The sequence below is a fragment of the Micromys minutus genome (genome assembly GCF_963924665.1).
Source record: "Micromys minutus genome assembly, chromosome: 5".
Lineage (NCBI taxonomy): Eukaryota > Metazoa > Chordata > Mammalia > Rodentia > Muridae > Micromys > Micromys minutus.
In genome coordinates, this window is record NC_137974.1 from 49,689,761 (window position 1) to 49,704,940 (window position 15,180).

Genomic DNA, 15,180 nt, shown 5'->3' on the forward strand with positions numbered 1-15,180 from the left:
GCCAGTGTGTGGTGGCAAGTCTGGAGCCCCGAGTATTGCCAACATGGTCCTGATGATACTTTGGGGAGGCTTCTTGTCTCCAGCCCAAAACCCAGAAAGCCCAAATCTCGGTGTCCACATCAGAACCATAAATACCCCAGCTATTTTCTTTCTTCCTGAATATCAGGCAAATGGGCTGATCCCACACTCCTGAGCTTCGGACCTCAAGTCCCCAGGTCTCTAATTTGAAGATTGCCAAAGCAGGTCAGTTGTCTATGCCATCCGGAGCACTCCACCTGCTGAGTTCAGGGCTCCTTAAAGAGGGGACTCCAAACCCGATTGCTGGGTTTGAGGTAAGTCCTAGAGAGGTCCCTCCACAGAATCCATTGTCACCAAAGCTTTCAGATCATGAAAGCTCCAAAATAGGACCTGGTGCCATCACGTGGTCTGACCAGGCGGTTTCCAGGCACTCGGACCACCACCTCTTCCCCGGCCTCCAGATGTACCACTCCACCCAGGAAGCTGCTGTCCCACCAGACTCGGGAGCTGTTGGCCCGTCCACAGGGTGACCGTCGGCTGACCAGCAGTTCTAACTCTTTGGGGTAGCGGGATGTGCGTTTGTACAGCCCATGGGTGATGGGGAGGCCATTGGCCAGTCCTTGGGGGCAGCCCACACCACTCAACTGCACTTTGGAATACACGTAGTAGTAGCCAGCCTCTGTGGTCACTAGGGCCCCATCATGATATGTCAGGCCCCTCAAGAAGGCCAGGCCAAGTTGTGTCTCCCATAACAGAGGTCCACCGATGCTTATCAAGCTGGCGTTGGCTCCTGGGAGGAAGGGAGAAAGACAACTGGTCAGCATGGTTAGCATTGTGCCCACCCTTTCTGTGTGACCTTATACTAGCTAGCTCCCTCTGGTTTCACTGACTCGTTAGGCTGCTTGTCTGGGTGGACTCAGCCCGTTCCCATCTTGCAGGGTGGAGAAACTGAGGCATAGAAAGGCAAACAAAGTAATTTGGTGGTTATGAGTCTCCACTCAGTTTATCCCCGTCTCCTTCTGCAAGGGAAGAAACTGAGGCACAGAGGAGCAAAGCCACTTGAATACCAAACTGGAAACTGAGGCACACGGTACTTAAGCTTCCTAGTGCAGTGTCAAAATGTTTTAAAGGGGTTAAGACTTAGGAGGTGGGACATTTGCCCAGCATGCCGTACATTCCATCCCAGCACCTGTCATCCAACTCTTGGGAGATGGAGGCAGGAGGATCAGGGCCTGTTTAGGCTACCTGTCTCAAAAAGTATGTGTGTTTTACATGTGCTCTATGTTCATTGTAACTAGTAAGATCTTAATGCACACTATCAAACCTTAAAAAAAAAAGGCAAGCACTGACAAAAATGTATTTGTATACTTTTATGCAAAAATGCTTAAAATTTGTACACTTATCTTTGTCTTTTAAAATAAAGTTTTTCAATAAAAAAAGTGTGTGTGGTCTGTGTGTTTGTGTATGTGTATGGGTATGTATGTGTGTGATGTGTTTGTGATGTGTGTGTGTGTATTTGTGTATGTGTGTGTGTATAAGTATGTATGTGTGTGATGTGTTTGTGGTGTGTGTGTGGTGTGTATGTTCGTGAATGTGTGTATGTGTGTGTTTACGAGTATGTATGTGTGTATGTGTGTGTGTGGCAACTTCCTCAGTGTCAGCTTCTGTTCACCGTGTTTTTGAGGCAGAGAGTCTCTCTCTGACCCCAGAAGTTCCGTTTGTCACGCCTACTGGCCAACAGGTCCCAGGGACCTCTCTGCCTCTCTCTGCTCCCATGACTGTTACAGGAGTGTGTATTTGCCTGATTCTGCCTCTGTAATTGTCACACAAGTGTGTGACTAACTTTTGACTTAGATGCTGAGTCAAAAGTGGCTGGTACTTTGCACATCTCCCTATCTCCCACATTATGTTTTAAAAACAGTTTTTGATTATAGCATATTTACATGTATTCTGGTTAATTTCTTACTTGATAAATTATAAGTCAAACTGTCTATAGAGCTAGGTGTAGTGGCCCATGTCTTTAATTCCAGTACTTGGGAGACAGAGGCAGGTCTACATAGGTAGCACAGGCTGCATAGAGAGACCCTGTTCCCCAAAACAAAAATAAACAAACAAATAGATATGGACTATGGTAGACCTGTGTCCCCACTTCTGAGTCCTCCAAGGACCTGGGATGTGTCCCCATGACTAGCAGGGTAAAGAGATGACTTTACATGTCTCCCTGTGGCTCTTCTCTGGGCTGTTTGTTAGTAAACACTGGAAAGACAGACCAGCAAGATGGCCTCAGAGAGCAAAGCCTGGTGACTTCAGGTCAGGCTCTGGAGGCCACAAAGTGGAAGGAAAGAATCGTTCTCCTGAGAGTTTTCTGACCTCCAATCTGTGGCATGTGCATGTGCTTATGTGATAATAAATAAAAATAAGTAAATGTAAAAAATTAAAACATACCAAAAGATGCATAAATGAATGCTCTAACTTGTGTCTCCCAGGACACACTAAACCCCACTCCATGTGAAGTTCTAGGATCCCCCTCACCTGTAAGATGTGCTGCTGGGTTGGGCTGGTGAGACCGTTGATCTGAGGAAGAGAGTCAGAGGTTAGAGACAAAGAGAGGAGTGTGTGTGTGTGTGTGTGTGTGTGTGTGTGTTCTCACACACTGACTGAGGCTACCTGTAAGTGTCAGGCTCTGCCCCTTCTGGAATGACCCAGATTTCTGCTTCTCAGGCCCTGGGGGAGGGGCACCTGTGGGGTCTACAAAATCACATTGGGTGATGACCCAGGGTGGTGTGGGGCGATGCAAATCATGAACCATTCCACTTGCTTTGAAGGGACTGGGGCCCAAACTCACCTTGTATCAGCTTCTCCCAGGAGCCTTTGCCTCCATCCTGAAATGCAGATAGGGATGTTTGGTAAGGGCTTGCCACTCCCCAGAGTCTCACTGGCAGATGGTGATGAGACTGTTAGGCCATGGCCACAGACATGTATGCAGAGCCACACATAGCACATGCACACACATGTGGGGGAAGGGGTGCATACCTAATTAGATCTGCTGTGTCTCCAAGATAGGTAGTCAAGTAGCCCAGTCTGGCCTCAGACTTGCTAAGTAGCCTAGGATGACCTTGAACTCCTTGAGCCTCCCCTGCCCACGTGTGGGATGACGAATTAACTAATCAAGTTGAGTGTCTGAAATGCTTGAGACTAGAATTGTTTCAGAACTGTTTTCAAGATTTTTTGATAGTTGAGGGCCAGTGAGAGGGCTGGGGGGTGGGGGCTTTGATTGCCACAAAGCCTGGCTACCCGAGTTCAGTGTCTAGGACCCACACAAAGGGAGACACGGAGACGTGATTTCCCAAAGGTGTCCCACACACATGCTGCAGCACCTGCTCATATCTACACACTAAATAAGTAAATGTGATAAAAAAAAAAAAACTTAAAAAGAAAACGTAGGCAAAGATTCAGGAACATATTGTTTATACAAGTGACCAGGTATGACACAGACAGACACACCCATGGCTTGTCGGGAAGGAACAAAGAGTGAGCAAATGAGAAAGCTGAGAGTGAACCAGAATGACCATTAAGCTAGTGGTGGACAAGGGTCTGGGCTGGAAACAACAACCATGTAGGTGAATCCAGGAAAGCTGTCAGACACCGCACACGTATCAGATCCCCGTGTACAGAGAAGACAGAGGGTCAGAGAGACAGGCTGACAGGTGAAACCCTGGGCTCTCTGCCTGACACACAATACACAGCCATAAAGAGACAGGCACTAGAGAAGCCCTGTTGGTCCCCCAAGCCCCACTTACTGGCAGATGAGCCACTATGTCCCCAAGACGCTGATGCAGTTTCAGAAGAAACCAGCCCTGAGTGGCCAGCCCAGCACCCAGCAGCAGCAACAGGGCCAGGCTGACCTGGAGAGCTCCGCATTGCCGTCTCCTGTGGTTCTGTCCCAGCCGCCTGAATGGGATGTCTGTCTGTCCATCCACCACAAACACTGAAGGCTGTACCACACTCTCCATGCCAAAGCAGCTGAGCCCAGGCTCAGGGTTGGCAAGCCTGAGTTCCTTCTCTCTGGAGGAAACCACAATTGCCCAATGCTTGGGCTTTGCAAACTGCAAAAGGTTCCTGTGGCCCCTGGGACTCACTTTAAAGCTGAATGTCGGTGCCTCCCCTTCCATTACGCACCCTCCTCTTCTTCCTGTGTCCTCAGAAGGCCCGGCCCCCATATCATTCTCACTCATGCCGCCATACCTTACACTTTCCAGAAAATGTGACTCAGGTGAGATGGACGGGGCAGTCCCTGCTGGCGAGCTTGGTGGCTTTGCTCCCATCAGAAGCGCTTCTGTGAGTTCCATGCAAGCTTCTTACACCACACCTGCATGTGCACACACTGTCGAGCTCAGACACCTGCATGTGCTCACACTGGTGAGCTCAGACACCTGCATGTGCTCACACTGGCGAGCTCAGACACCTGCATGTGCACACACTGGCGAGCTCAGACACCTGCATGTGCTCACACTGGTGAGCTCAGACACCTGCATGTGCTCACACTGGCGAGCTCAGACACCTGCATGTGCTCACACTGGCGAGCTCAGACACCTGCATGTGCACACACTGGTGAGCTCAGACACCTGCATGTGCACACACTGGTGAGCTCAGACACCTGCATGTGCTCACACTGGTGAGCTCAGACACCTGCATGTGCACACACAGGTGAGCTCAGACACCTGCATGTGCTCACACTGGTGAGCTCAGACACCTGCATGTGCACACACTGGTGAGCTCAGACACCTGCATGTGCTGACACTGGTGAGCTCAGACACCTGTATATGCACACACTGGTGAGCTCAGACACCTGCATATGCACACACTGGTGAGCTCAGACACCTGTATATGCACACACTGATGAGCTCAGACACCTGCATATGCACACACTGGTGAGCTCAGACACCTGCATGTGCACACACTGGCGAGCTCAGACACCTGCATGTGCTCACACTGGCGAGCTCAGACACCTGCATGTGCTCACACTGGCGAGCTCAGGTCTCTGTGTTTGCTTTAATCTGTGCATATGTGTTGTGCACACATTCTGATATATGTCTGTGTGCAGGCCCATATATGGACACACATGCTACAGTGTATATCATCTATTAGTACATGCGCATATGAACCTCAGGTGTGTTCACGTGTGTCCTTTGGAAACATCGCTGGGGCAGATTTTCAGATACTACCTTGTCCCCAAGTCTTCAGCCTGAATCTCACTCCCATCACACACCCTGACAGATACTAAGGGCTCGGGTTCAGTTAGAAGACTCACCATTTCCCTCCTTTCAATGTCAAACACCCCCATGCTGTAGTGTTTGTCCTCACGTAGGGTTGGCGGTGCAGTGACCCCAGAACCCCAGGGCTCTGCCACACTGCTGATTCATGGCTTCCCTAACCAGGGTTCCTACGGGACCCACCCATCCACCCACCTCAGGAACAGACCCTCCAGAGGAAGCCCAGGTGTGTGAGGTGCTGAAGGTGTGCTTTTGGCTTGAGTTTGTCAAGAACTCCTGAGCCTCAGACCCAGAGGGAAACAGCCTCTTCTGGTTCACACGTGGATGTGGATGCCTGAGTGCTGCCACGTGAAACGGTTCTTATGGAGATTAACTAAGCCTGCCTTCCCCATCCCACGGTGTATGTAAGCCCTCCTTCAGTAGTATGCAATAACCCTGCTTCTCCACTCAGCTCTGTGTATAATGTCTGAGCCCAGACCATGACCCCAGAATCCCTGCATGTCTGTTTGTCTTTTCTTCATCTCCTTGCTGTTGCCCAACTCAGATCCATTCCTGGAACCGTGCCAATTACTCAGCAGTCTGGAGTATCCTGCCATATAGGATCTACCGAGAAGCCTTCTCTAGTCTCTTATGATCTGAGCTGGCTAGTGTCAATTTGACACAAGCTACATTCACTTTGGAAGAGGAAACTTCGATGGAGAAAATGCCCTCCCAACAGATTGGATTGTGGGAGGCCCTGCTCACTGTAGACTGTGCCTTCCCTGCACTGGCATCCCTGGGTTCTATAAGAAAGCAGGCTGAATCAGCCACAGGATGTAAGCCAGTAAGCAGTATGAATAGCCTCTGTGTCAGCTCCTGTCTCCAGGTTTCAGTCCTGTCCCTCAGTGGATGAGGTGAGACCTGAAAGTATAAGCTGAAGTTAAACCCTTTCCTCTCCAAGTTGCTTTTGTTCATAGTGTTTTATGACAGCAATAGAAATCCTAACCAAGACACAAATTGGTATCAGGAGTGGGGTAGGGATATGGAAAAACTGACTATGGTTTGGGAAGATTGTACTGCCATCTGAACTTTGGACTTGAAAAATCGTTCCATGCACAGAGCTCCTTGGGCTGTTGTGTGGGAGCTTGGAAGTTCAAAATGCTAACAAGAATGTAGATGTTGGAGGGCTGGCTTGTGATTTCCAGGGGGAAGTTTGAGAGTCCTTTAAAGAATACCAGGGTTTCCTGGGTCTGTTAACACACATCTTTAGTTATGGCATTTGAGAGACAGAGGCAGGTGGATCTCGGAGATCAAGGCCAACCCCGTCTACATAGTGAGTTCCAAGAGAGCAAGACCTATAAAGAGATTGTATCTTAAAACAAAACAAGAGCATCGGGATTGTTTGGTGTTTGAAGTAAGATTCCTAATTCTGCTTATCTAGTTCTGCGGAACCGCCTGTGATTAAGAAGAGACTGGCATCACTGAGGTGAGATCTGGGAAGTGTTCCTGAGAGAGTCAGTACACAGAAGCCGCGCTGTTGAGGTGAGCAAGGTTGTACTCAGATGGTGCTGGTTTTAATAGCATGAGGAGGTCATGGAGAACAGCCGAGGCTTGACTGAGTGAGGCCAGGAAAGGCTGTTGGTGAAGATGCTTCCTCAGTGGCAGCAGAAGACCCAGCATTTTGGAGATGCCGGTGCCATGGGATGATCACCACCACCACCAACAGCCTTAGGGTGGAGCCAGCCCCAGCCTAAAAGTCAAATTCTGACGGTTGTATGAGGCGGCACCAGAGGAGTGATTTGGGGTCTTTGGAGGAGCCCAGAAGACCATGTGTGAATCCTAGACATTGGAAATTGAATTATTTACACAGTTGGATTTAGTTTTGCTTGTTCAGGTTGTTGACTGTGCCCTGGTTCTTCCCTCTTAAAATAAGGAAGTGCTTAACTTGTTTTCGATGTACTAGGATCCCACAGTTGAGAGACTGATTTTTAAAAATATTTTAGATTTTAAAGGATTTTAACTTTAGACTCTGGAGTTTTAAAGACACCAAATTTTAAAGTGTTTGAATTTGTAAGGCTGTGAGACCTTTGCAAAGCTTTTAAGATTTTTATTTTATGTACACTTGTGTTTTGCTTGCATGTATGAGGGATTTGGATCCCCTGGAAAATGAATTAAAGACAAGTGTAAGCTGCCATGTGGGTGCTGGGAATTTCTCATCCTCTGGAAGAACCAGTGCTCTTAACCTTTAAGCCATCTCTCTAGCCCACAAAATGTTTTTATATTGCAACACTGATATTAATGTTTGATCTTGGAGATGACAAGAAAGGAAAGGTTGTAGCTTACCAGCCATATGTTTGTGTGTCGAGCTGACAAGGTATAAATGGTCCTGGATGGGTTTATGTCAACTTGGCACAAGCAAGAGGAGGGGGCCTCAGTTGTAAAAAATGCCTCAGTAAGGTTAGGCTGCACTCAAGTCTGAAAGGAATTTTCTTAATTAGTGATTGATAGGTGAGGGCCCAGCCCACTGTGGGTGGAGCCATCCCTGGGCTGGTGGTCCTGGGTTCTATAAGAAGCAAGCTGAGCAAGCCATGAGGAGCAAGCCAGCAAGCATCACCCTCCATGGCCTCTGCATCCGCTCCTGTCTCCAGGTTCCTGCTCAATTTCAGTTCCTGTGTTGACTTTATTAAGTGATGAAATGTAACCTGGAAATGTAAGTGAAATAAACCCTCTTCTCTCCAAGTCACTCTTGGTCATAGTGTTTTATCACAGCAGTAGAAAACCCTGACTAAGACTGGGAGGAAGAAAACCCTTGGCTCACAGTGGGAAATATCTATCACGGTGAAGAAGTCAAGGCGGGGAGAGGGGAGGTAGCATGAGGCAGTGGGTCCTTCAGATCCACAGTGAGGGAGCAGAGACCATGAGCACAGGTGTTCTGCTCACTTCCCCCTTTTCACTCAGCCCAGGACCCCAGCCCTGAGACGCTCCACCCACACGCAGGGCGGGACTTCTCTCTCGGTTAATGCAATTTAGGTCATCAGTGATGGAAATGATTAGAGAGTTGTTTCCATGGTGACTCTATGACCTGTAAAATTGATCATCTAGACTAACCACACAAGTGCAGATGTGAGTGTGCCAGGCAGGGGTCAGAAGAGACCGGGGAACATCAGGGCAGCCCACTGGGAAGCCAAGACGTGAGGCTCAGCGAAGGGGCAGTAAGCTGTTGCTGAGTAAATGAAATGGGAGTGCAACAAGGGTGCCTGAAAGCTTGTGGGCTCTTGGGTGGCTTCCCCTAGGGATACTATTTTTATACTTTCCTGCAGATAATGGGGGGAAGGAAGGACAGAAGAAATGGTCACAGCTGATTGCAGTGTGGTGAACCAGTGAGTTTATCTGGGTGACTTACAAAAGTGAGGGTCCTTATATGAAATCAAATGACTCAGACTCTGTGTCATGAAAGTCCAGGTTGAGCATGAGCAATGACTAATGCAAGCTGGCACTCCGGGACTTCCCCATTCTGCTTGTAGGCAGCTCAGCAAAGAGTCTCAAATTCCCCAGTAACTCTGTGTGTGTGTGTGTGTGTGTGTCTGAGAGTGAGTGTCTATGAGAGGGTATGTGACATATGTCTCTGTGTATATATGTCTCTGTGTTAGTGTAAGAATTAGTGTATGTAGGGGTGTGAGTGTGTGTGTATGAGTGAGAGTATGTGGGTGTATGAGTGTGAATGTCTTTGAGAGCATATGCGAATATGAGTGTAGTATGTCTTTGAGTGTGTGTGTGTGTGAGTGTGTGTGTGTGTGTGTGAGTGAAAGAATGTGTGAGTGTGTGTGTGTGACAGTGTATGTATGTCAGTGTTAGTGTACATGTGTGAATGTATGTGTGGTATGTCTGTGAGTGAGAGAGTGTGCATGTGTGTGTGTGCGTGACTATGTGAGAATGTATGTGTATGTCTATGTATTAGTGTGTGAAGGTGAGAAAGTGTGTGCATTGGTGTATTAGTGTGTGAATGTGAGAAAGTGTGTGCATTGGTGTATTAGTGTGTGAATGTGAGAAAGTGTGTGTTGGTGTATTAGTGTATTAGTGTGTGTGTGAGGATGACCATGTGTCTATGTGAGTTTGTGTGTGTGTGTCAGAGAGAGAGAGAGAGAGAGAGAGAGAGAGAGGGATCTTGTGGTATATCTGTGTGAGTGAGTGTGTTGGTGTATGAATGTATTTAAAGAACAGAGGCCCACACTGAGTAGCTTCTTCAATGGCTTTTCACATTATATTTTTTTTCATCTTAAAAAACAAAAAAAAAAAAATATTTAATCTTTTTTTTAACGCTTCAGATTTTATCCCCCTCTCAGTTTACCTTCTGAATGTTCCATATCCCATACCTCCTTCCCACACCCTGTCTCCATAAGAATGTCCCCAACCACCCCACCCCAACCTCACTAGACCTCTAAACTAACTCCTTGGGGCCTCCAGTCTCTTGAGGGTTAGGTACATCTTCTCTGACTGAACCCAGACCTGAGAGTCCTCTGCTGTATAGGTGTTGGGGACCTTGTATCAGTTGATGTATGCTGCCTGGTTGGTGATCCAGTGTCTGGGAGATCTCAGGGTCCAGGTTGAGACTGCTGGTCCTCTTACAGGGTCGCCCTCCTCCTCAGCTTCCTCCAGCTCTTCCCTAATTAAACCACAGGGGTCACCAGCTTCTGTCCATTGGTTGGGTGTATCTGACTCAGCTGCTTGTTGGGTCTTTTGGAGGGCAGTTATGATAGACCCCTTTTTGTGAACAAACCATAACCTCAGTGTCAATCCTTGGAGCTGGATCCTACTTTGGGCCTGTCACTGGACCACCTCGAGCCCTTCTCCATTTCCATTCCTGCAGTTCTTTCAGACAGGAACAATTATGGGTCAGAGTTTTGACTATAGGATGGCAACCTCGTCCCTCACTTGATGCCCTGTCTTTCTGCTGGAGGTGGACCATATGAGTTCTCTCTCCCCACAGAAGGGCACTTCATCTAAGTCCCACCCTTTGTGTGAGAGTCTCTCACCTCCCTGGTCTCTGGTCCATTCTGGAAGATCCCTTCACCTCCTACCTCCTGAGGTTGCCTGTTTCCATTCTTCTGATGGCCCTCAGGGTTTCAATCCATTTCCCCCACCTAATACCTAATCATGTTCCCCTCTTCTACTCCCTGTCCTATTTCCCACGCAGGACCCTCCCTCCCTCCCCCTCCTGTGATTATTTTCTTCTCCCTCACAAGTGGGACTGAGGTATCCTCACTTGGGTCCTTTGGTTTGTTAACCTTTTTGAGTTCTATGGACTATGTCCTGGGAATTCTGTACTTTTTCTTTTTTTGGCTAATATCCACTTATTAGTGAATGCATACCATGCATGTCTTTGTGGTTTGAGTTACCTCGCTCAGGATATTTTCTAATTCCATCCATTCGCCTGCAAAACTCAGGATGTTCTCATTCTTAATAGCTGAATAATATTCCATTGCATAAAGGAACCACATTTTCTGTATCCATTCTTCTGTTGTGGGACATTTGAGTTGTTTCCAGCTTCTGGATACCACAAACAAAGCCACTATGAACATAGTAGAACATGGGCCCCTATGGCATGGTGGGACATCTTTTGGGTATATGTCCAAAAGTGGTATAGCTGGATTTTTCTGAGAAATCTCTAGATTGATTTCCAGATGGTTTTACTAGTGTTGCAGTAAATATTAAAAAATTAAAAACGGTTTATCTCTTTACCGGCCCTGAGGTCTCACTCCTCAAGCCTGGTTTTAGTTTGGAGCCGCATGCACCTCTGGTGCCTGGTCCAAGCCGCTAACACAGCCCAACTCATCCACTCAACTCCCTTCCCTGGCAGTTTTCTACTGCCTATTCTCTGCCTCTGTCCCGGGGTTCATATATATTCAACTCTTAACCCACAAATCCTCTACACAACAAGATTGCATCAAATAGACAAAGATACAAATTATCCTTTTATATGAGCTATTAGACCTATAAAATCCTTAATGTTCATAGCTTTTTAATGTGAATCAATCCCACCTGGGTCTAGCTGGTCCTTGGGAAACTCCGAGTTGCCAAGACCTCCACCCTCCGTCCTCTGACCTCCTCAGAACTCTCAGTCCTTTCTACTCCCCCCCCCCCGCCCCCACCCAGTCACTGGCTTTCCTTTATTTTACTAATTAAAACGGGAAGGGTTAGTTGGTGTCAAGAGACTAACCAGCCCTTCTTGGGGAAATGGAATTAACATTAAAATACAAACAGCTTCAGGACAATCTACACCCAAGTTTCTAGTCCCACCAGCAAAGGAGGAGTGTTCCTCTTTCTATACATCCTCCCCAACATATGCTGTTCCCTGAAGTTTTGATCTTAGCCATTCTGGTAGGTGGAAGGTGGAATCTCATGGTTGTTTGATTTGCATTTCTCTGATCACTAAGGATTATGAACATTTATTTAAGGGCTTCTCTGCCATTTGATTGTCCTATGTTGTAAATTCTCTGTTTAGTTTCTGTACCCCATTTTTTGATTGGGTTGTTTGTTTTTTTGGTGGTTAGCTATTTGAGTTCTTTATGTATTTTAGATATTAGCACTCTATCAGATACGGGGTTACTGAAGTTTTATTCCCAGACTATAGGTTGCCAATTTGTATATTTTTAACATTTACTGTTACATACCTTTGTCTTCTGAGTGTATGCATGTCTTATGCTGGCTGAAGGAACAAGAAGAAGGCAACAATTATGCCAGAGACGCAGTTACAGCTGCCATGAACTTCCTTTCATGATCACTAAGAAACAAACTTGGAATGCCTGCAACAGCACAATGAACTTTGAACTAACAAACCTATCTCCATCCTCCTCCTTACGTCTGTCCATCCTCCTTACGTTTGTCCATCCTACTTATGTCTGTCCATCCTCCTCATTACATCTGTCCATCCTCCTCCTTACATTTCTCCATTCTTTTCATTACATCTATTTATTCTCCTTGTTTTTTTAGACATAGTCTCCTTGATGCATGTTCTTGGTGGAGAACTTTAATACATTTTCTCACCAAAGTTTCCAATACACTAGGCTACATATACTGATTCACCAGTTCTTACATTCATCTACTTAGTCATTTCTGTATGTGGTTTAATAACTGTTTGTTGTTCTACTATAATATAGAAAGTAGACACTTTTTCTGCCTTTGCAGATATCAACTTTGAATCTTCAGATACATATGCTTCATTTGAAACCATCATGCATGTCAGGACATTAATGAGGGTCCACAGGCAGTTTGAGGAGGCAGTTCAGAGTCATATGGATGGGTAGATAGAAGCTATTGTACCAAGGCTTTTAGTAACTTATTGGGATGGGGAGATTAGTTGAGGTTGTGTGAGGTTATGGTAGAGGAGGAAATATGGGACAGATACATACATTGAAAGTAGTCGAAACAGACAGATGCAAACCAATGTACCATTGTAAATATGTCGTATGTGTGTGTGTGTGTGTGTGTGTGTGTGTATTATTCTATAATGAATGGGGTGACACTGCTCCTCTTAGACCTCAATAACAAATAAAAGCTCAATATCAGAAATGTTTTACTTCTTTTTTAGTTGTTGGCTAGTGAGGTACCAAAGACTGTCTCAAACATTACAGACTAGTGCCAATGCCCTTGGTTAACCCCAGAACTTGATAGTAAGACCCCATTGCTGAAAACACCACATACTTGAGTTACAGAACATGGAAAAGTCGGGGTGATATGTCCTGGAGTCTTTGTTCACTTTGGCTGGCCTTCATAGTGCTGAAAGGTTCTGTGTATACTACCAGAAGAGAAAAGAGACCACCAGTCTCACACAGCTGTGACCTCTGCAAGCTGCAATAACAACTGGCTTGGCAAGGGATGCCCACTGACCAATTGTTCCAGAGACAGCTGCATCATCTTCTTGTGCAGTGCCAGCCTTGTCCCATAGACAAGATGGTGAAGGTCGGTGTGAACAGATTTGGCCATATTGGGTATCAGATTACTAGGGCTGCCTTTTGCTCTACATCTGGCAAAGTGGAGATTGTTTTCATCAATGACCCCTTCATTGACCTCAACTAAATGGTCCACATGTTCAAGTATGACTCTACCCATGGCAAATTCAATGGCACATTCAAGGCTGAGAGTGGGAAGTTTATTATCAACGGGAAGCCCAACACCATCTTCCAAGAGTAAGATCCCACTAACATCAAATGAGTTGATGCTAGTTCTGAGTTTGTTTGGAATCTACTGGCTTCTTCACCACCATGGAAAAGATCAGGGTCCACTTGAAGGGAGGGGGAGCCAAAAGGGTCATCATCTCTGCCTCTTCGGCAGATGTTCCAATGTTGGTGATGGGTATGAACTATGAGACATATGACAACTCAGTCAAGATTGTTAGCAATGCATCCGGCACCACAACCAACTGCTTAGCCTCCCTGGCTAAGGTCATTCATGACAACTTTGGCATCGTGGCTCATGACCACAGTCCATGCCATCACTGCCACTCAGAAGACTGTGGATGGCTGTGAGGCAGCCCAGAACATCATCCCTACATCCACTGGTGCTGCCAAGGCTGTGGGCAAGGTCATACTAGAGCTGAATGGGAAGCTCACTGGCATGGCCTTCCGTGTTCCTACCCCTGATGTATCTGTTGTGGATCTGACATGCCACCTGGAGAAGCCTGCCAAGTATGATGACATCAAGAAGGTGGTGAAGCAGGCAGCTGAGGGCCCACTAAAGGGCATTCTGGGCTACACTGAGAACCAGGTTGTCTCCTGTGACTTCAATAGCAACTCTCACTCTTCCACCTTTGATGCTGGAGCTGGCATTGCGCTCAATGACAACTTTGTTAAGCTCATTTCCTGGTATGACAATGAATACGGCTACAGCAACAGGGTGGTGGACCTCATGGCCTACATGGCCTCCAAGGAGTAAGAAACCCTGGACCACCCCCACCCCCCAGCAAGGACACTGAGAGCAAGAGAGAAGCCCTCAGCTGCTGAGGAGTCCCTGTCCCAACTCAGCCCCCAACACTGAGCATCCCCTTCACAATTTTCATCCCACACCCCCATAATAACAGGAGGGGCCTAGGGAGCCCTCCACGCTCTCTTGAATACCATCAACAATGTTCACTACACACATACCCCAAGAGTGTGTTCTAGTTAGCATTCCTATTGCTATGATGAAACACCATGGTCAAAGCTACCTAGGGAGTAAAGGGTTTATTTAGCTTACATTTCCACATCAAAGTTCATCATCAAAGAAAGTCGGCACAGGAATAAAAATAGGGCAGGAGCCTGGGGATTTATAACTTTCTGAACCCTGCCAGTGTGATGAACTTCCCTCCACAACGGTCTGTCTACACCTGGAGGAAACAGCAGCACAAACCACGTGAATCTCAGCAACCCATGGAACAGAGACTGTTGAGGATTCAGATAAGACAGGGCTGAGCTATAAGTATGTCTGTGGAGGGGTTGTGGGGAGATCATAGGTGCCTCTAGAAACTTCAGAGTGGGCAGAGAGATAAGGTGGTTAAGAGCTTGCTGTGTAACTAGATGTCTGTCCATCCTCAGAGCCCACATAATCCTAGCACTAGAGGCAGCCTAGCTAACCACTGAGCTCTCAGTAAAAGGGAGAGACCCTGTCTCACAAACATGGCTCACCGATCTGGAGAAACGTGTTGTGTGGAATTTTAAAAGCCATGTTACCTTCTTTCCTGGGCTGCAGCCTGCAGTCCTGGTTTAGCTCAGAATTGATCTCAACCAACCCTCAGCTTGGAAAAGCAGGGAGCTGCTGTCTACACTCCACCAGCCCCTCTTGGTTTCTCTCTTTCTCTGCCCACCTTAGCTTTGCAGAATGAAAACATTAGACAGCTTTATTATTTTGGAATTTGTCAGATATCACAATTGCTGGG

The 15,180-nt window shown here is 46.9% G+C and overlaps 1 protein-coding gene across 1 annotated transcript; it reads right to left on the reverse strand.

Moving 5' to 3' along the window:
* Window positions 1–380: 380 nt before the first annotated feature.
* TNFSF14 (TNF superfamily member 14) lies at window positions 381–4,031 on the reverse strand (the record flags this gene model as incomplete). The annotated part of the gene is made up of 4 exons (XM_080917430.1): window positions 381–808; window positions 2,551–2,592; window positions 2,864–2,900; window positions 3,819–4,031. 4 exons carry the CDS (start codon window positions 4,029–4,031, stop codon window positions 381–383), a joined length of 720 nt encoding a protein of 239 aa, XP_080773556.1.
* Window positions 4,032–15,180: the final 11,149 nt, after the last annotated feature.